This window comes from Drosophila navojoa, chromosome X (genome assembly GCF_054131105.1).
Source record: "Drosophila navojoa isolate 15081-1374.11 chromosome X, UAZ_NAV_1.0, whole genome shotgun sequence".
NCBI classification, from domain to species: domain Eukaryota; kingdom Metazoa; phylum Arthropoda; class Insecta; order Diptera; family Drosophilidae; genus Drosophila; species Drosophila navojoa.
Genome location: NC_142895.1, coordinates 4,118,902 through 4,141,935, shown reverse-complemented (window position 1 = coordinate 4,141,935; position 23,034 = coordinate 4,118,902). Strand labels below are relative to the sequence as shown.

The 23,034-nt window shown below is 41.9% G+C and overlaps 1 protein-coding gene across 6 annotated transcripts in view; it reads left to right on the top strand.

The window, feature by feature from the left end:
* rsh (Rap GTPase activating protein radish) overlaps positions 1-23,034 on the top strand; it is a 155,979-nt gene that overhangs the window by 72,426 nt on the left and 60,519 nt on the right. For 4 of the 6 annotated variants that reach the window (XM_089263524.1, XM_089263529.1, XM_089263528.1 and 1 more), the window contains exons 2-7: positions 1,843-1,980; positions 2,313-2,727; positions 3,706-3,811; positions 3,878-4,402; positions 5,246-6,141; positions 6,199-6,302. In XM_089263524.1, coding sequence (XP_089119650.1) covers positions 2,663-2,727; positions 3,706-3,811; positions 3,878-4,402; positions 5,246-6,141; positions 6,199-6,302 — 1,696 coding nt within the window. In that variant the 5' untranslated portion in view covers positions 1,843-1,980; positions 2,313-2,662. The remainder of the gene's footprint in view (positions 1-1,842; positions 1,981-2,312; positions 2,728-3,705; positions 3,812-3,877; positions 4,403-5,245; positions 6,142-6,198; positions 6,303-23,034) is intronic. The other 2 variants (XM_089263527.1, XM_089263526.1) reach the window with 2 other exon arrangements.

The following is a 23,034-nucleotide window of genomic DNA, read 5'->3' as shown; positions in this document are numbered from 1 at the left end:
ATAAATGTGACTATGAAACGAGACTGCCCCTGTTTGTGTGTGTGCGAGTGTGTGTGTGTGTTTGACAAACAACTTGAGCACACTTGCCACAAAATGACTCTGAGCAGCTGCCAACTTCTATAGCATTTCGCACGCATTTGACAACTTCCGGTTGTGTTCATGGCTCGGCAGCAACAGCAGACAAACCACCCAACCACACACTCGTGCACACCCACACACTCGTACACACCCACCCACTAGCACACCCAGAGCAATTCAGTTCAGTCTGAGTAGATTTGAGCATCACTGTCTGCCCATTATTAAGTTTGCGGCCACAAACTTGCGCTTCGGCAAAGTTTATGCTTCATTTTGATTGGCTTTGTAAGCATCAGGCAGCCAAGCACCCGACCCAGGCCACCCGCTGCACCACCACCAGCGAGGCTAAGTAGTACTTTCTTTTAAGTGCACAACTTTCAGTTTTTTGGCCGAGCTTTATTTGGGTGCTTCAAATTTGATGGCTTATAAAGGGGAAATAATTCAGACCTTTTGCTAGTTGGCTACAGGTAAGCTCTATATAATGTATAGACTCTATATATTACTAAGCTCTAGACCTTAGTTACTGTAAATTCTTCAAATTCAATCTGTAAACTCTCTGTAAACCCTCTGTAAACATTCTGTATATCCCCTGCATACTTTTCATGCATATAGAGAGTATATCTGTATATCCTATGTACATACTCACTGTATATCCTCTGCGTACTATTCATGTATATAGAGAGTATCCCTGTATGTCTTTTGCATACCATCTGTATGCTCTAGAGAGTGCAATATACTATCCAAATCCTCTATAAACACCATACATTCTATATACTCACTCCATAGACTACAGTTTTTAAGCATAGTTTACTTTTCGGACTTTGGGTGGTATTATCAGAAAGTTGTGTGTGCTTTCCCTTCGCCACTTTTGAAGTGCGCCTGGGGCGCTTATTATTTTAGCTCCATTTGCTTGCTCTGGCTCCTGCCACTCACCCAGCAGTCGGTTTTGTTATTCCTTAGTATTTTCCATTTCCTGTGGAGCACATCCTTTTATTTTCCAAATATTATTGTATGCTAGTGCGAGTCACCTTCATTTTTTGCTACAAGCAGAAACAAATATTTCGTAGTGCGATTTGCATTTAGTTGAAAACTTTATATAGTTTATGTAAGCTCTCAACTAAATGCAAACTCCATGAAAAGCGCACAAATATTATTCATGCAAACGCTTGACGTTTTTTAAATTCCATTGAAGAAAACCAAATTTACTAAAATGAAACTTTTAATGAATCAAATCTATTGAGTATTGTTGAGACGCTCAGTGCTTCTGCCCTGGACGAGCTGCAAGCAGAGGGGTATGATGTACTTATTGGGCTTGGTATATCGATAAATATCGATACAAACGAAAATGACTTCAGAATTCTATAAAGTATTTCGCTTAAGATTAGATTTAAGTTTTATTGTAGTTAAAGTAGTTTTACTTTTATTTTTACATATTTATTAAGAGTGTATATATTATATTTAAGATATATAATTATAGTCTTTATACTATTTAATTTAATCAATAACGTAGCAAATTTTGCATGCCGAATACGTAGCCAATTCGTATAATTCAAGTAGACCCTAGTTGTATACCATCCAAAATAGATTGTGTCCATGATGTTTTGAAAAGTAGAGTCCATTTAATTCCCTAGCAACTTAAATTTTGATAAACATATATATATATACATGTGTATGTATATATTGAGCAAATTTTTTTGTATTTACAAACATCCCCTCAATGTGTTTTAAAACCAAACAAATATTTTCTTTTTCTTCAATTTTTTTCAGTGTATCTCTGTGTCTCTCTGTGTGTGTAGCAAAAGTTCCCAATCCCCGCCCCACTTTAAATCAAAAATCAAAATCAAAGCTACAAAATATAATCAAAACTGAAAACGATAACAAGATTTACAAGCCTCAACAAATACAGTAAATATTCGATATAACTTAACAAAGTCTTCGGCAGGCCGAAGCACGAATATTCTTTTCGAAAATTGCAACTGAAAAAAAAAAAATATATTTTTAAAATTTTACAAGTTTGTCCGAGAAAAACCCAAAAAAAATTAAAGATGCAAAATCTTAAATTCGATATAAATTCAGAAAATTATAAAATACTTTTCATAATCCATCAATGATTTTTTGTAACTTGCCTAATCTCAAATTTCATTTGAATAACATAAAACACTCAGATGCAATTAGTTCTTAAATGAACAGTGGAAAGAGTATCTATAAGCTGGGATTGATTTCGTTTTTAATTAAAGTGCGAGACAAGCATCAACAAAAATAGCCAAAAATCAAAAACCAATACAAACTATAGCCAACATTTATTTGTTGGCTACATTGGAACTGAATTCGTTTTTGCATTGTTAATGCGATAAGAAACTGATTGAGTGGAAGCAGCCAGCGAAGCAGCAAAAACTGGATAACAACAGCAGCAGCAGCAGCAACAGCAACAGCAACAACAACAACAGCAACCGCAGCAGCAGCAGCAACAGCAGCAGCAGCAGCAGAATCAATAGAGAAGCAAAAACTGTGGCAATTGGCTCGGTTTTCTTGTTCGATTGGATAACCAAGGGATCTGCAGTGCTGCAGACGCAGAACGCCATGCGACATGTCAAAACATCGGAATTACAGGTCCATGGATCAGACCAGCAGCGGCGTCGTCATACGCAAAAAGTTAGCCAATTCATATACAGTCTCATTCAAGCAACTCTCTAGTCAATCTATCACAGCTAAGCAAGCAACAGCTGCGAACAGCTCGCAACAGCCACAGCAACTGCTTCTACTTTCAAATTCAAATTTGACTTGCTATAAATATAAAAACTTCAACTTCACCACCGCACCACACCGCCACAGAACTCACCACAGCCACCTAATGCACTTTCAAGCTTAGCGCATGTCACAGAGCTTTGAAGTTTACCCCTTTCATTTGAACAACACATTGCATGAGCTTTTATCGCACTTGAGCCACAACAGCATGCCTCCACTCCAAATGCACTAAACACACGAAACTGAAAGCTACAAGGTTAGAAAAAGTCAAGCGAAGCTTTTACGCATTTCACTGAAAGCTTAAATTGCCTGAAGCATACATAGCTTAGGATATTTGACGCAGTGAAAAGCTTGTACACACATTTTTGCAAGCATATGCTTGAAGCTTTATATAAAGCTTTTTTTCTAATTTGACTAAGCGTAAGCATCAAAGATAATGCACACAGCTCAGCGGTAATTTTCTATATTTGTGTATGGAAATTTTAATCTTTCTGAGTTTAGAAAAAGTAAAGCTTTCGACAAAGCTTTTACCTAGGCAATGTCAAGCACTCAGAGCCAAACACAAAACTAAACTAAGAGCTTAGTAAACATTAGAGCGAAAGCTGCCTAAGCGCTTCGGAGCTTTTGGCGCACAGTACTAATAAATTTAACGGCTATTAAAGCTCAACTCAGTTTGCTAAGCAAGCTTTTACTGCCTGCAGTCAAAGCCATCAAACGTTTGTTTCTTAGCTTTCAACTTCCTAGCTCCAATCGTAGCTTTGACCAACGGAAAATATTTTGCGACATTTGAACACTTTGCATGTAGCTATCTCTCTCATTCACTCTCTCTCGCTCTCTCTCGCTCTATTTATGCATAAGCTATATGATGTATTTATATCATTGCAGGACTATGACAGCCGTATGCTTTGTATGCAACCTGCCCATAATGTCGCATCAGGTTGGCCTGGTGTGGCAGGGCGGCAATGGCTGGGACGACTTGGTGCGCGAACAGGTAAGTCTCAGGCAAGCACCGTCTTTGCTAGCCCTACTCACAGCTCACTCTCCCTCTCTCTCTCAGCTGGAGGAGTCGACGATACGTCAGCGCCTTGGCGGCCGTCGCGACTCGGCCGCACAGATCACAACACCGCCAAGCACTTCGCCGCCGCCAGGTATGCAGCGACGGCGACGCAGCTCGCTGGCGCAGCTCACTGACATCTTGCGCGAGTGGAGCGGCGGCGGCAAGCAGCACCAGCAGCAGCAGCATCAGCAGCAGCAGCAGCAGTCGTCCCGCAGCAAGGGCCAATTGAATCGTCGCGAGACCCTCGCCGACCTCGCACGCAGCCTGCCCTGGCGCACCTCGACCACGGATGCGGGCACCGGCGGCGCCAGCTCCGGCTCCAATATCGGACATACCACCACCAGCTATGTGACGCCACGCAAGCGACGCGAGTCGAGCGCCGATTCGGGCATACGGAGCATGCGCTCCCGCCGCGACTCCAACACCGCCGAATTCGTCCGGCACTGGAACCGGCGCGAAAGCACCACAGTTGAGGAGCACTCCACCAATGTGGTTGTGCCCGTTGTTGTGGAGAGCACTAAGAGCGTAAGTCCTACCACTGTGCGGGACTCTCATGGGAGGCACTTGAGAATTAGTAAAGCTCTAAAGTTATATAGCTAGAAATGCGGTAAAAAATGTTGAGAGCCCATCAAGAGGGGCAAAATATAAATCAATTTAGATAGATAATGCTCTAGATTACAAAAGGAAAGATCTGGGTTTTCCGAAAGAAGATCATTCTCCCTTTGAAACATGCTATGGAAAGACGTTTGATTCTAGGCAATTACCATTATTACAATTACATTAAATGCTTCATACGATTTTAATAAGATATTGATCAAAAGCATGCAATATTATGCAGTAGAGTAGTGTCCTAGGCTTTAAGAGAAAAGATTTGTCTCTCCGAAAGAAGTTGGTTCTTCAACTCATTAAATAGAACATGAGGATCCTAGGGTATCCATCCTACACAAAATCTTAGTTTTATATTGGTGAACGACCATTTTTGACGAGACATACATAAAGGACGGTTTCTCTACACAAGATTTCGGGCAAGTTCAATACTCTAGGTCTGCTGCTTATAGGACCCGAATCCTTTACTGAAGCTCCTTCTATATGTATACCAGCATGCCTTGCTTGTTCATTGCTTCCTCCGATTAACCAATTTAATCCAGCTCGTACCATGTAGCCTAGGTATACAAGTATAGCCCATCTACTAAAGTCAGCTCCGGCTGTAAATCCTAGGCTAGGCATGTGACCCACCCGCCTGACAAAATATTTGACTCATCCTTTAAGCCAATCCATAGTCCACAACCAATTCACCTAACCTATGCCTGCCTCTCTCTCTCTCTCTCTCTCTATCTCTCTCCGTGTCTCATCCCATATGCATGGCAGGCCTCGCGGCGCGGCTCGGGCGAGAGCTATCTGTCGAGCAGCCGGCGTGACAGCAATGTTGCCGGACGCGTGACAACACCGCCTCCACCACCCAAATACCAAGTGACTAAGAAACGCGACTCGTTGGCCGCACCGGAATTTCCCAATTTTCGGCAGGAGCAGCGTCCGTCGACCAGCTCCGCCGGCTCAGACTCTGTGCCATTAATCTCAACCAGCACTTATCACCAGGTGGACACCTCCTGTCAGGCGCTGCCGCCGCCCACAATCATAACCAGCTCGGTGACGCCGCCGGCCACCAGTCCGACGGCACCCAAGGGACGGCGCGACTCTACCACCCAATGCGGTCGCGTCAACCGTCGCGACTCCAAGGCAGGCATCAGTCCGGAGCGAGCGCCGCGACTGCAGCGCTTGCAGCGACAGGCGACGGCCTTTGACGAGAGCTGCTTGCCCGGCGGCAGCCGACGCGGCTCGCAGCCAGCGCTCAGTCCGGATCCGCCGGAGGACTGCGAGCGCCGCACTTCACGGCGCGACTCGCTCTCGCCGGACAGCGCCTCGCGCGGCGGCCGACGCGACTCGCGCACCCATCTCTCGCCGGATCGGTCGCACGAGCGCGACGGCAGTCCCAGACGGCATACGCTGCGGCGGCAGAGCAGCTCCGCAGCACGCTCGGCCCGGTCGCCGGACTCCAACAGCTGCTCCTCGTCGCGGGATCCCAGCCCCTGCTCGAGGCCCCAAACGACCACCGTCGAGCAGAATCAACGGCCGGTGATACGCCGCCAGTCGACCACCGAAGAGATACTAATTGCACGCGGCTTCCGCCGACAATCAACCACCGAGGAGATGATACGGTGTCGCAACTTCCGGCGCCAGAGCTCCCAGAGCGACGATGTCTGTCGGTGCGTATCAGCAGGTCGCAACTGAAGCGCCTCAACTAATTCAAATGACTCTTGCAGCTACCGTGGCAGACGCGACTCGTCGGCTCAGATCATTGACGGCACCATTGGCACCATGACCGTCGAAACTACCAGCACCTTCTTCGACTCCAGCACACAGACAGGTTAGTGAATGAATGGATCTAGTAATATTAAGATTAAAAGGAGATAAGATAAGATAAGATAAGATATGCTGTATGCTGTATGCTGTATGCTGTATGCTGTATGCTGTATGCTGTATGCTGTATGCTGTATGCTGTATGCTGTATGCTGTATGCTATGTATGCTGTATGCTGTATGCTGTATGCTGTATGCTGTATGCTGTATGCTGTATGCTGTATGCTGTATGCTGTATGCTGTATGCTGTATGCTGTATGCTGTATGCTGTATGCTGTATGCTGTATGCTGTATGCTGTATGTATGCTGTATGCTGTATGCTGTATGCTGTATGCTGTATGCTGTATGCTGTATGCTGTATGCTGTATGCTGTATGCTGTATGCTGTATGCTGTATGCTGTATGCTGTATGCTGTATGCTGTATGTATGCTGTATGCTGTATGCTGTATGCTGTATGCTGTATGCTGTATGCTGTATGCTGTATGCTGTATGCTGTATGCTGTATGCTGTATGCTGTATGCTGTATGCTGTATGCTGTATGCTGTATGCTGTATGCTGTATGCTGTATGCTGTATGCTGTATGCTGTATGCTGTATGCTGTATGCTGTATGCTGTATGCTGTATGCTGTATGCTGTATGCTGTATGCTGTATGCTGTATGCTGTATGCTGTATGCTGTATGCTGTATGCTGTATGCTGTATGCTGTATGCTGTATACCGTATACCGTATGCTGTATACCGTATGCTGTATACTGTCTGCTGTATGCTGTATGCTGTATGCTGTATGCTGTATGCTGTATGCTGTATGCTGTATGCTGTATGCTGTATGCTGTATACCGTATGCTGTATACCGTATGCTGTATATGCTATGCTGTATGCTGTATATGCTGTATGCTGTATGCTGTATGCTGTATGCTGTATGCTGTATGCTGTATGCTGTATGCTGTATGCTGTATGCTGTATGCTGTATGCTGTATGCTGTATGCTGTATGCTGTATGCTGTATGCTGTATGCTGTATGCTGTATGCTGTATGCTGTATGCTGTATGCTGTATGCTGTATGCTGTATGCTGTATGCTGTATGCTGTATGCTGTATGCTGTATGCTGTATGCTGTATGCTGTATGCTGTATGCTGTATGCTGTATGCTGTATGCTGTATGCTGTATGCTGTATGCTGTATGCTGTATGCTGTATGCTGTATGCTGTATGCTGTATGCTGTATGCTGTATGCTGTATGCTGTATGCTGTATGCTGTATGCTGTATGCTGTATGCTGTATGCTGTATGCTGTATGCTGTATGCTGTATGCTGTATGCTGTATGCTGTATGCTGTATGCTGTATGCTGTATGCTGTATGCTGTATGCTGTATGCTGTATGCTGTATGCTGTATGCTGTATGCTGTATGCTGTATGCTGTATGCTGTATGCTGTATGCTGTATGCTGTATGCTGTATGCTGTATGCTGTATGCTGTATGCTGTATGCTGTATGCTGTATGCTGTATGCTGTATGCTGTATGCTGTATGCTGTATGCTGTATGCTGTATGCTGTATGCTGTATGCTGTATGCTGTATGCTGTATGCTGTATGCTGTATGCTGTATGCTGTATGCTGTATGCTGTATGCTGTATGCTGTATGCTGTATGCTGTATGCTGTATGCTGTATGCTGTATGCTGTATGCTGTATGCTGTATGCTGTATGCTGTATGCTGTATGCTGTATGCTGTATGCTGTATGCTGTATGCTGTATGCTGTATGCTGTATGCTGTATGCTGTATGCTGTATGCTGTATGCTGTATGCTGTATGCTGTATGCTGTATGCTGTATGCTGTATGCTGTATGCTGTATGCTGTATGCTGTATGCTGTATGCTGTATGCTGTATGCTGTATGCTGTATGCTGTATGCTGTATGCTGTATGCTGTATGCTGTATGCTGTATGCTGTATGCTGTATGCTGTATGCTGTATGCTGTATGCTGTATGCTGTATGCTGTATGCTGTATGCTGTATGCTGTATGCTGTATGCTGTATGCTGTATGCTGTATGCTGTATGCTGTATGCTGTATGCTGTATGCTGTATGCTGTATGCTGTATGCTGTATGCTGTATGCTGTATGCTGTATGCTGTATGCTGTATGCTGTACGCTGTATGCTGTATGCTGTACGCTGTATGCTGTATGCTGTATGCTGTATGCTGTATGGTATTCCAGTAAATTAAAGTTACTGGATAATAAATCTCATAATTTAACGTATATATATATTAACTTAGAGTCAGTCCTCGAAAACATTCAAAAGCTCCTTAAGCATTTGAAATTCGTGCTTTTAGGCGCTGCCAACTTGCGTGAATATCCTTGAGCGCCTTTGGCGCAAGCTTTTCGCTGCCTGCAATTGTTGCTATTGCCAGCGAAAGCTGTGAAAGCTGAGCGAAAGCTTGCAACAGCTGCTGTTGTTGCTGAAGCGAACAGCTGTTGGTGGCCTGTGGACTGTCCACTTGCTGGGACGCAACACACACGAAGGCGAGATGTACACGCTACGCTGAGACGCTGGCAATGGGAACGAGCGCGCACTGTGGCATCAGTTGGTGTTGAACGCCTCAACGTGCCACAACGCAGCCGAGCCGTGCCCCAAGCCAGGACACATTGCACACGTCGCGCATACTGCCACCCCCAGTCCCCCCAACATCCCCAAAAAGCAACAAAAAGAAACGCAAAGAACAACAACAGCAACAGCAACAGCATTTCGAGTCCGCGAGTCGATAGGCGGGCAGCGTGGCGCGAGTCCTCAGTGTCGAATCGCGTCAAGTCGCGCCGCGCTTCGAGTGCTCCGTTCCGTTCCGTTCAGTTCAGTTCAGTTCAGTTCAGTTGCGGCTAGTTGAGAGTTTCGCATCTGATATAAACGTGGCCTTTTAGTATTGTTCGCATCGTAAACTGTAAATACAAATGAAAATTGCCCCAGAGCGTAGTGTGTTCCGTGCTGCGCCGCGTGCTACACGTTCTCCACTCTCCCTGTTCCCTGCCCCTCCTCTACCAACCGCCCATTCGTCTGTCCGTCCGTCTGTCTGTCCGTCGGCAGGCCGTGCCACGCCGTGCCGTGCCGTGCCGTTTGCCGACTACTTCATTCCCTGCGCATACATTTATTGTTGCGTTGCCGTTGCCGCCGCCGCAGTATTTACTTAACGCGTCTTGTTGTCTTTTTTTTATGCTTTTTTTTGTTGTTGTACGCACACATATAGCAAAAAGAGATAACCGAGTGAAGCAGCTATAGAGCGACAACCGAGCGAGAGAGTGCGTGTCGAGAAGTTGCCAACAGAGAAAGACGCTAACAAACAACGCACAAGCAATTGTTGTTGGTTGTTTTTTTTTTTTCACATTTTTTTTTTATTTTTGTTTTGTTTTGATTGTTGCAACCGCGTGTTGCAACATCAACCAACGGCATCGCGGTGGCCGAGTACGCTGTCAGCGACGTTGCGCCGCTGCGCTTCGCACGCCGCCAACAGTTGCCGCTGCAACAGCAACAGCAACAGCAGCAGCAACAGTCGCAGCCGCAGCAATCAACCAGCAGCAGCGCCAGCAGCAGCAGCAATCGCAGTCGCAGCGGTCTGTATATAATGAACTACACCTATATATATCCAATATCTTAAATCTTAGCTCTAAGCCTAGGCAAATCCTCTTAAAAGGCAAACTGTTGCTTTAGCCTAGTTATAATGGAAGAGGATGGTGCTCTTTAGTAGATCTTGAGAATTTTGCAGTCTGGCAGCTATGTATATAGTTTAACAATCGATTTTAATTTTTCATAAATTGTAATAAGGATTTATTTTTTATTTACAATTATATTTATTTCTATATTTATATATTAAAATTTGTTTATATATTATATAGACGACGCTTAAATCATATTAGGCAATAGATATTTAAAGTTCAATGTGCATATGAGAAAATTATTTTGCAAATTTTTACAGCTTAAAGTAACAGATGAGAGTGCTTCTTCTTCATAACTGAATCATGAGTTATACGTATAAGAAAATTGATTTATAAGTCCAATTCAAAGTGGTTAGAGCACCATTCGAGCTAGCAATTTGACTATATTTATGCCTTGTAAGGCATCTATGTAAGACATAAATATAGTTAATGCTATATATAATCTCATTTAAATATATTCTATAGTTAACAATATAGGCTTAAATATTCTCCAACTATTCTCCATAATTTTTGTATATTCTAACTGACTATTCTGACTGACTATAGTAATAGATTATATAGTATAGTATAGTAAAACTGACCGACTATAGTAATAGATTATATAGTATAGTATAGTATATGGTATAGTAAAACTGTAGTAATAAAGGCTTACCATCCAAATCGAGTTCCATAACATATTCCCTATGTGTATCCATATCGTACTCTTATATCATGATAAGTTCGCATGCTGATGCCATGGCTCAAGTCTCTGTTGTGATGATATCCATAGCTAACTTCCGTAAGACAAACTCAACAACTTTCTCGCTGCTGCCGCACGGCTTCCAATTAAGGCATTTGCGAAACTTATATGATAATTACGAGCTAGTTGCTTAAGTTTGTGCAGCTCTTCGCTCAAGTTGCGTACTCGGTTCAGTTGGAGGTAGATATATAGAGATATAGATAGCTGAACTTTGTTCAGCTTGGGCTCACTTCAAAGCTTATGCTCCAAAGAGAGAGAGAAAGAGAGAGAGAGAGAGAGAGAGAGCTACCTAAACTATTACCCGCTGGCAGATGAACAGAGTGTTATTATCTTTAAGCGATATCTAATGTTCGCATAGTTAGATAAATGCATTCGCATATTTCTTGCTGTGCCCCAAAAAGTAGGCAACGCGTGTGACACACATTTCACGCACTTTACTCTGTTTACATTCAACGCGCGCGCGCTCTCTGTGTGCGAGGGTGTGTGCATGTGCTATATGTGTGTGTGTGCATAATACCTACACATGTATGTACACACACACATGCACACGCACACGCATTAGTAATGCGAACGAGTTAGCGAAGTGCGCCTCAGTTTGTCACAACTGACTTTAATGAATGAAAGTACCTAACCCATGGGTGTGTGTGTGTGTGTGTGTGTGTGTGTGTGCTGACAGCGAACAAATGAATGAGTGTTCACTTGGCAAGCAGCGCCATCTGCAATGCCATCTCTCTCTCTCTCTCTCTCCCTCTCTCTCTCTCACTCTCTCTCACTCTCTCTCACTCTCTGCCTGTCTGCTGCCTTCTATCTGCGTTCGTTTGTTATGAATGAAATGCGAGTTCAAGTTCTGCGTTATCTGCCTTTACAAGCAGCCCACAATGTTGCAACGCCGCTGCACACCACCACAACACACCACGCCTCCACGCCTCCACGCCCTGCGCCGCCAACCAGCTCGAGTTGCCACAAGTAACCACAGCTTGTGGCAGATGCAACAAGTCTTTGGTGCTGCTGTTGTTGCCCGTCTGTTGACATCTTTTGCCCTCGCCCATTCGTAGCGCACTCAGCCAATTGCCAATTGGCATTCAAATATTTATGAGACTCGCTTTTTATTCAAATGCATTCAGACACTCATTCACATCGATTCAATGCATTCATTGAACTCAAATGCTCAAGCTGAAAATTGATTGATTGTCAAACAAATGCTGAATTTCAAAAATCCATATGGCAAAGACCTTGAAGAGAACGTTTAATCGATTCATTTTTATCCAAGCTTTTACTTGCAGTAATTTATATAAGGGATTTATTCAGCCATTATATGTCTTTTTTTTATAAAGTCTAGAATAAATTTAGTTATATATTCAGCTTGGGATTTACGTTGTATTATTATTATTTACTATTTTGTTTCTCTTTACTAAATCAATTTAGATTCGATTTGCTCATCGAATTTTCTAGCATTTGCCAACACTAGTATTTCTTATACGCCAAGGGGTTTTCTCTAGCTTATCGACTCATCCATTTGTTGTTTACTAGAATATAAATTGAAGTCTGAAATGCCGACAAATAAAGAGTTCCTAATCGATGCCCCTAATGGACATCTGTATATACTAGGAGCTCTCTCAGCTCTCTCAGCTCTCGAGCTCTACCTCTTTACAGTTGAGGACTACTGGAACAATGGGTATATAGCATATAGAACCAATGGACTCTCTATCTCACTGCTGTAACGAATAATTCAATGCAATGAAGTCTATTAAAAGGCAAGCGAGTGTATGTGTGTGTGTGTGTGTGTCTGTGTATGTAACTCAACCTTTCCCATGTTAAAGCTGTCGCCAGCTCTTAATTGTTTGAATATTGAATTACTCCATTTCGATATACAACATATGTCGTTCGTTTTGCCCCAATTAAACTCTTGTCATCCAATTAGTAACCTTATACAGAAACACATGCATACATATTTACATATATGCATACACACACACACACACATGTGTGTACAGTATGTATAAAATATAATTACTTTATATTTTATATGCATATTTATTGCACTCAGCTGCACGGCTGTAGATTTTCGTTTATTAAAATTTTCTTGGTTTTTGCTTGTGGGGCTGCATTTAATGAAACGCTTAAAATTGGATTTATTTGGGGCTTGTACGTTTGACGGGGTTCGGGCTCTCTTGTTTGTTTATGGGGCAATAGCTTTATTGCATTTTACGACCATGACCAGCGTTAATTAATGGACCCTAAAGGCGATTTCGAGTGGGAAGCTCAACAGCGACAAGAGACTGGCAAATACCCTGGGAAATGGAATGGGAGTGTGGGTGTTATGTTTAGAGTGTGAGATACCCTACAATTGGAGTCTAAATTAAAGCAGAAGTGGCTAAGCTATAAAAGTTAGCTATTCTTATATACCCTGTAACAAGTTACGGGAGAGAATCAGAGATGCGCACGCAAAGAAACTCTAGTATTGTCGAATACTTTAATAAGATCAAAGAGCTACTCAGATATTATGGAGACTGTAGATGACTGTGAAATATCCTAATATCCTAAATAACCTGTAATCAGTTAAAAAAGTTTATGAATTCTTAAAGAGATATCTCACGACAGCTATCCTATCAAGAGCACTTTCCTATGAGCACTTTCTATGAATACCCTATACTTGTATTCGAAATTTGCATGCCCACCGAGCATATGAAGTAAGTCAACATAGTCCATTCCTTACACATCTGCAGGGTATCGTAAGAGCCAATCATATCAAATTACTATCGGCTCATTCGATTGCGAACTCTCCACTCTCAATGAATACAGCCTCCTGGTGCTGGGGCAGCTACCGTATAACGCCTTTGTCTCTGGCTAAATACTGAGAACTGCATGCGGCAGCTGCATGTCAGGCCATTCTCAATGTCATTGTCATTGTCATTGTCATTGTCATTGTCATTGTCATTGTCATTGTCATTGTCATTGTCATTGTCATTGTCATTGTCATTGTCATTGTCATTGTCATTGTCATTGTCATTGTCATTGTCATTGTCATTGTCATTGTCATTGTCATTGTCATTGTCATTGTCATTGTCATTGTCATTGTCATTGTCATTGTCATTGTCATTGTCATTGTCATTGCATTGTCATTGTCATTGTCATTGTCATTGTCATTGTCATTGTCATTGTCATTGTCATTGTCATTGTCATTGTCATTGTCATTGTCATTGTCATTGTCATTGTCATTGTCATTGTCATTGTCATTGTCATTGTCATTGTCATTGTCCATTGTCATTGTCATTGTCATTGTCATTGTCATTGTCATTGTCATTGTCATTGTCATTGTCATTGTCATTGTCATTGTCATTGTCATTGTCATTGTCATTGTCATTGTCATTGTCATTGTCATTGTCATTGTCATTGTCATTGTCATTGTCATTGTCATTGTTATTGAGTTATCTGTGTATGCAAGTTACAAATTGTTGCACAAATCCAATTGACCGAGAGCCCAGCAGAGTTCGGATTAGCAGAGATACCTTTGATGCGCCTGCAACAGTGTAGCAACTGGGTAAGCCATGCCACACTCACACACTCACACACACACACACGTGGACAATGTACCTATTATTAGATTCTTGAGATTCCTTTTTGTTGCACACAAAGTGGAAGCATGATGAAAGTTTGTGCTGTCATGAGTTTTGGTCAGACAGCTGGCCATGCCACAAAATTGAATGGGTTGCATGCCACATGCACGTTGCACAACATCGCCAAAACGCTCTCCGTCCAAGAGACGTTGAAGAAACGAAAAAATACAAAATCATATAAATCGAGGGAAAAGACGAAAACAGAACTCACCATCAACATCTATCAAGCATGAAGGTTCATTAAGCATTTTGACAGCTGTGCTAGTTGGCGCTTTGTGTGTCAGTGTTGGAAAGCGTTGAAGCGTTTGTGAAGTGAGCGTATAATCGACAAATATAGCACAGCATTGCCATGTCTTCATATAGACATACATATTGACTACAATGTATGTATGTATGGCTCAATAGCCCTCAAACATGAAGTACTTGACAGCTGTGCCACTCTGAGATTGAGTGTTGGAGAACGTTAAAATTTAGTAAAGTGACGATTCATACATATATGGACTTTATGTATACAAAATTGTTGAAATGTTTAAGTGAGCCAATAAAACTGTGCAGATACAGTAGAATCCGGCTATAACGACTCTCCTTATAGAGTTCGTACGGCTATAGCGAGGAAATTTCTATGTACCCAGATAAACTTATATGATATATGGCATGATATAGGGTCTTCCGGGACCTTTGAGCTGCGTTACAAACGTCAAATGAACAGATAATCTATATGTCTAAGAATCTATGCCCATGAGTAAAAAAACAGCCACATCTCATTTCATTCCGGGACTGCTGAGAATTATGCAAATTGAATTCTATTCCAAGCCAGCTTTTAGGCAATCGAGTACCGACTAAAGCCAAAGTATTAATATTACCATATAATATATGCCATTACAGAGTCACAGATACCCAGCTATGCCCACATACATAACACAATATCAAAATGGCAGATAAATTTAGAAACTTTTTAGACTTTGCTTTGGGCCAAGTGGCTCCAGACTCGAGTCGCTGGCACGGTCTAATCTGGCCGTGATTTGCCGCCGGCTAAGGTCGGGCATACCCCCAATATTTTTGTTGTTTTTGCTTTTTCTTTTTTTTGTTGTTAATTTTTATACCTAATTGCAATTTGAATGGTAAGGCGCTGACCCAAGCATAAAGTTTCCAGCGAGACGGTCGCAAAAAGGCTAGAGTTGCCGCTCGCACAGGGTTGCGTCGCCAACTGCGACACGCTTTACAGTTAATTTATGAGCGTCGCTCGACGTCGACGTCGGCGTTGACGTCGGGCGTTGGCCATTTTTAGATGCTACAACAAAATGAGCAACAATGTGATACAACAACCCAATGGACTAAACTATGTATATATATATAAATATAAATATAAATATATATGTATATATGTGTGTGTGTATTGTATGTGCGCAGTGTTGGTAAATGGCTAAAAGGCTCAAGGCCAAGACGCTGACGCTTCACGTTCGTCTAATTTGGCATTGATTGGTTTATGTCCATTGGGATCGCAACTGCAATATATACATATATACACATATACACACATATATATATATATATAAATTTATGGAGCATGTCAGCCAGATGTGGACAGTGTTGGTAAATGGCTGAGCTACCCAAGGTCTCCACATTGATGGCTCAATACACACGTTTCATTAGCCATTCACAGATTTATGTCTAATGAGACTCAAACTATATCCATACATATACACATAGATATACATACATACATACATATATCAGATACATGTCCTGCCTCTTCCATGTTAAACGGAAAAACATCAAGGTCAAGACGTTGACGCCACGCGATGTACACGTTTCATTAGCCATTGATGGGTTTATGAATGCATTAATAACACGGCCAATGCCCGGTTGGCTCGGCTTTAATTGATGGATTATACTTGATTGATTTATGAAGTGCTCGTGCTTAAGAAGTATGTATGTGTAATACGCTTTGCTCTGCCCGTCTCTTGGTTTGTTTGGTTTTTTGTGTGCCGTTAGATTCAATTAAAGCTGCGCGCCGCAACTTGATTGATTTGTTAATGAGTTGCTTTGACTTGCTCGATTGAGTTCTTAAATTTGGTTGTTTTGTTAGTCTCGACATTTGCTCAAGTGGAGTGGGTAACTAAGTATACAGAATGAGATAAGTGCTGGGATTGAGTTCAGCTTGTTGACTAACGCTCGCTGATTGATTGATTGATTGGTGTTGTTGAAGTGATTTGAGAGCTAAAAACAACTTATTTTGAGTCCCGGTGGATTCTTTTTGATGGCTGACTTGCTCGATATAAATTGATTGCTGACTTCATTATATTTGATGGCTGCCTCAACTGATATATGATTGATAAGCGTTTGATTGACTTCAACTTGATGGATAGCTTGTTGATTTAAAGAGATTGATCGATCGAATGAGTGACTTACATGATTGAATGTTTAAATCTAGCTTGACAAATGATGCCTATATAACCCTATATGATTGATAAGTGTTTGATTGACTTCAACTTGATGGATGGCTTGTTGATTTACATTGATTGATTGATGATGCCTATATAACCCAGTCTTATCTAAGCTCTGATTGATACGTGATTGATTGACAACAGAACTCTACAGAGAGTCCTCTTCTTTAAGGTGAATTCTTGTTAGATTTTGTGTATAAAATTATATGGAAATTTGACTCGACTCAAACCAATTTAGTCTCTAGTCTGACTTGATTGCAATCAATCAATCAATTGATTGCTGAACCTGGCATGTTCGCTTGGGCCTAATGAACTGACCTCTCGCTTATCTCCACTCAGGGCAGTCAATCGACAAAACTGATTGATTAGTGCCAGCTGCCGACACTTACGCCCCCAATGTATATTAGATTATGTTGCTTAATGAGTTCGCTTCTCAGCTCCCGGCCATAAAAATAAAAGATCTATATATATATATCGCATATAGCGCATAGAGTAATTGCCAGTTGAAACAGTCGCAGAGGCGTAATTGATTGTTTGCTTAACGAGCTTAGTTGACTAACTGATTGATTGGCTGCTCCACTGGATGGCCACATGGCCAAATGGCAATTCTCATTGAGTCGCACTCATAACGCAGCTCGTTTCGGCCAAATGTTGCGAGATTAACAGCAGCTGCTGTTGCTCCAAGGGCTCCCCCTCCCTCTCCTCAATCCTCAAAAATCTGCAACAGTTTTCTTCGGCCATCATAAAACGCAAATTGTTATGGCTGCCATTTCAGGCCGGGCACTCAAGCAAGGCCTGGCCATAAACAACAACGGCGCCAAGAGAAAGCCATCGATGCCATCAATCTAAAGAAAGCTCGGCTAGCTTTCACCACTCGCCTCCTCTGCTCTCCACTCAGCTTATGTCTTCGTCCAGAGAGGTTACTTTCTGCATCTCATTTCCTTTTACTTGAATTCTCTTTATAATTTTCTTCTATTTCCATATACATACATTCTCACTTTCTCTACCTCCCCTCTCTCTCTCTTTCTCTCTCTCTCTCTCTCATCTTACTTTCTCTTATTTTGTTTCCCTTTTTCACTCATTGTTCTCTTGCTCTCTTTGCCTACTCATTTATCACCTTCTCACCTGCTCATCTTCTCGTCTTCGCTTTACTCCTGCATTCTCCTCGTCGTTCTCTATCCTTTCTACACACTTCCTTCTCTTCTTTGCTCTTAATTTCTCTTCTCTCATCATATATTTCCCTTCTCTTCCCTTTCCTTCTGCCTTCCCATCTTAACTCTTCTTTTCTTTAAATTTCTCTTCACTCAATTTATCTGCTCTTCCCTTTCTCTTCTGTTCAATCCATTCCTCACATTCTCTCTCCCTCTACCCTCTCTGCTTCTCCCCCTTCCCCGCCCCACCTTTCCCCACACCACGCTCTCAAACAATTCCACTTGTGTCGCCTGTCATGTTCCGTCCACCTTTTCGTTCTCGATTCGCACTTTGCGTTGCCTTCAGCGGCAATCGCCAGCACTTGGCAGTCGCCTCGGTCGAGCGACTCACCTGATATGCTCAGCACCGCCCTCGGGCAAGATGTATAATGCCATTAACAGCTGTCATTTCTTGAAATATTTGACAGCCGGACAGCAGTTGGAGCAAGTGTCGCAAGGCAACAACAACAACAACAACAACAACAAGGAGCTCAAACAATAAATGAAGATAAAAATAAAATACATAAACTGCGAATCAGGCAAGAGGCCGGCGCCACACTCATAATAATAATAATAATAATGATAATAATAATAATATTTTTATTATTATTTTTATTATTACATTTATTGAGACAGCATTTTAGTTTCGTGGCAATTGGACTGCGCCCATTCGCATTATTTATGTGCGTGGGTCTCTTTCTCTCCCCCTCTCTCTCTCTCTCTCTGTGTACGTGTGACCCCAATTGCCCCTTTGACCATGTTTCCGTTCACGAAAACAGAATAATCTACGCACAAATAACCTTTAGCTAAATTCAGTTTGCGCCTCGAGCTGCCTTGGGAATAAGTCAATATTCCACAACAAATTTGAGTTATTAAAGATATATTATAGATCTATGGCTCAGATCTCTCATCCCTGAAGAGTGATGCAACTATCGATAACGATATTTGAGCAGCTTTACAAGCTATATAGGATGTGAGGGGCTCTTCACCATCAACTACCCCATGTGAATACTTCTCTAGGGTATGCTTGGCAGGCATTCGAAAAACTTGAAACGTTGCCAACACTCACTAATTGGAAGCAACCTATCAGCCGCTTTGGCACCACAAACGGCCAACCAGGTGGGGCTGGGCTAGCTCGTGGCTGGCCGGGCCAGAAGACGGGGCGAAGACATAGCGTTTAGCTTTAGCTCAATTAACGGCATTTACAAATAGAATGGCTGAGCTGACCGTACACAGATTCATTAAAACACGAAAAAAATAACGCACTCACTCACACACACGCACAGCCAAGGCACACCCACACGCACACACACACGCAGGCAATGCAAACAACTAAATAAAAAAACAAGAGAAAAGAAAAGAAAAGCAGCTTCAACAAAGCTAACGAACAGAGGGAGAGAGAGAGAGAGGAGAGAGAGAGAAAAAGAGTCAGTCATTACGTATGTGTGTGTGCGTGTGTGTGTGTGTGTGCTTATATATTTTAGTAATTTGGCTTAGACATGCAGAGAGTCCAGCAGCAGGCGACGACAATAGAAAATCACCTGACCCATTAGACGGGGAAGCGTATAAAACTTAAATGACATGAGCGACGTGTCTATGTATGTGTGTGTATACGTGTATGTGTGTGTGTGTGTGTATTAGCCCTGTTGGTGTTGAAGTTTGAAGTTATTGCTCTCATTTCGGCTAGCCTGTTGTTGGTCCTTCGCTTCGCTTACTTTTTTTTTGCTCCGCCTTCTTCTGTTGCGCCTTCATCGTCCACTTTTTTGTTGTTATTTGGCAAACGTTAAGAATTTAATTAAGTTCCAAGTTGTGACCCATACATTCATATCAGTATGTATTACAGATATACTATATGCCTCATATATATGTAAGCGTGTATGTATGTATGTGTGGATAGAGGATTAGCTTTAGCAGCTGGCAAAAGACTTTAACTAGCGGCGTTTGGCTTATTGAATCGATTTATGTTGCTCTAATTAAATACCTATAAATGAATTACCATATATCATATACCATAGATCAAATATCATATATCATATATCATATATCATATATCATATATCATATATCATATATCATATATCATATATCATATATCATATATCATATATCATATATCATATATCATATATCATATATCATATATCATATATCATATATCATATATCATATATCATATATCATATATCATATATAATCATATATATCATCAATATCATATCATCATATCATAATCATATATCACATACTATCAGATATATAATATATCATAATCAATATCATATATCAAGATCATAGATCAAAGATCATAGATCATAGATCATATTCATATATCATATATCATATATCATAATATATATCATATCATAATCAATCATATATCATATATCATATAGCATCTATATCATATATCATATATCATATATCATATATCATATATCATATATCATAATATCTATCATATATCATATATCATATATCATATATCATATATCATATCATATATCATATATCATATATCACCATATATCAGATATATATTCTCTATATCATATACATTTCACCTATACGAAATTTCTCTTATTTTTGGCACATCCTTGGTCAGTTTAAGTGCCCCATATAAAATTCATGGATCTAATTGGACTCCAGCTGGAATACATGCGACGTTTCGTGACTTGTCCTACGTTTTGATATGCAATGCCACAAAATTTCAACAAATCCGTAAGCCTCAATCACAACTTACCGACCTCCGCCCCAGCGCTCAACAGAAATCTCTGCCACAGCAAATGAGTTAAGCAAAAAAATATGTATGGGAGGAGAAGAAGAAGAAGCAGGCAGGCAAATAGAAAAATAAAAAAAAAATAACAAGTGGCAAACCAAGGACCGTAACATGTTGATGCTTTGCTAATTGGAGCAGCCAAAAGGCAGGAGGAGTGGGAGAGGAATAACGAAGTGGAAGAGGATGCGGCCCGGCGAGTGGGTGGGTGTGGCAATAGGAGCTTGCATGACGTGGCAGCAGCAGCAGCAGCGGCAGCGACAGCGACAGAGGCAGATGAAAATAATTACAAAACAGTTTACTCAATAAAATTCCGAATGATTTAACTACAACAACGACGCGACAAGGCGAGGACAAGGTCTGCAGGATGGCAGCTGCAGGAGCATGACCACAGACAGGCAGACAGACAAGCAGACGGACGGGCGAACGGACGGACGGACGGACGAGTGGACAGTGGGACGCTTCAAAGGCAAAGCCGAGCGAGGCGAAAGTTTTACTCGAATGATGAAGCTGGAGCCAGTGCCAGAGCAGCAGCAGCAACAGCAGGAGGAGGGGGGGCAGGAGACGGAGAGCTGTTCGCATAGCTGACATTGATTGAGCGAGGACGAGGACGAAGTTGAGCGCAAGGATGTGAGTGAATGAGCAAAGATTGTCAGGCATTCGATGTCGTAGACAACGCCCGGCTATCACCCCAGCCATAACCCAATGATTTCCTGTTTGCTGACTTGGCTCTCACTCTCCCGCTCTCCCAGTCTCCCCCTCTCCCCCTCTCTATCTGTGCTGTGGCAGCTGACTCACCTTTCTGAAATGCAAAGCTTCTAAACTTCCCGAGACCAAGCAGCATGGCAGCACAGGGGGTGCGTTGACCGGCGATGACAGTGCTGCTAATACTATGTGCACGCAAATCGAGAATGACAGCTCACACACACACACACAGAGATCTAGCTGAATATCTTATAGAGATACCCTGCGAAAGTCAGCCTGAGTTAAATGAATGCTAGCTCAAATTCATCTCGTTTCATTTTCTCATTTCGTACTACTTAGCTCAACTCTTTGCTGAAGACCTTTGGGAATTATAAATTAATGCTGATTTTTTTGTGCCACGTCATGCCCAATACCTACATATAGTGTATAATAGATATGCGTTTTACCTCATTTTTATGCCATATCATGCAAATTTTTACTTAGTTTGGAGTCAAGTTTTAGTTTTCTGCTTGCATCTGCTGGGAATTGAAACAAAACAAAAATTCGCATTTTATTTCTTAATAGAGGCAAAGCGAATGTAATTTGCATAATGGCTTTGGGGAGTGATCTGCGCAAGATACCCTATAAATTATTAAAGCTTCAGTTAGCTTACCAGTTACTGCTCCTACTATATTTACAGGGTATCTGAAATGCAACCAAAGCTGAGCCAGCGCCAAAAACAATAATAAAACTTTGTTTTTTCCTTTGTAGAAAAAAAGTTTTTCGCTTTTCGGTTCAGCACGCAAACACAAGATTTTCACACTATGTGTGCGTGTGTGTGTGTCTTCTATATTTAAGACAGAAATAAGCTATGGAAGAAGAAGCAGAAACCATTTGAAAACTGAATTAACTTTTGTTGCACTTCGGCTGCTGATTTCTTCACGCCCCTTGCGCCCGCCTCGCAGCTCAGTTTCACACATGGCTCACACTCCGAGGAGCGAAACTTTTTATGTAAATAGCAGCAGCAAAAGGGTAGAAATATATGGATGCGGATGTATATATTGCCCAGAGATTTATACCCCTCTCTCACTCTCTCACTCCCTGTCTCTGCCTCTATGTGCCCCTTGGCAATTAGAGCATATCTCGGTAGATTTCGTTAAATGTTTGCAAATCTTTGGACTAGAAATTGGATATTAAAGCAAAAGAAACACGGGTACTCCAAGTGGAAGTGCTTGATGAGGAAATACCGCGCAGTTAAACGTAATACCGCGCAAATATCTTCAGTGTCAACGGTTTCTTGCGTATAGAAGGAATCTTCCCAATATAAATTTCATGTGAATCCAATCTCATTGCGAGATCTATCCCTCTCTCTCTCTCTATCTCTATCTCTATCCCTTTTTCTATCTCTACCTTTTCTTTTTATCCGTCCCTCTATGTTTTTCCTATACTCTATCCCCCTCTCTCTCTCTCTCTTTCCCTTTTTCTGTCTCAATCTCATTCTCCCCACTTATAATCTCTCTCACTCTGTCTTTTCAATCTCTCTCTCTCTACTCTATCTCTGTCTCATTATCTCTCTCTCTCTGTCTCTACTCCCTCTC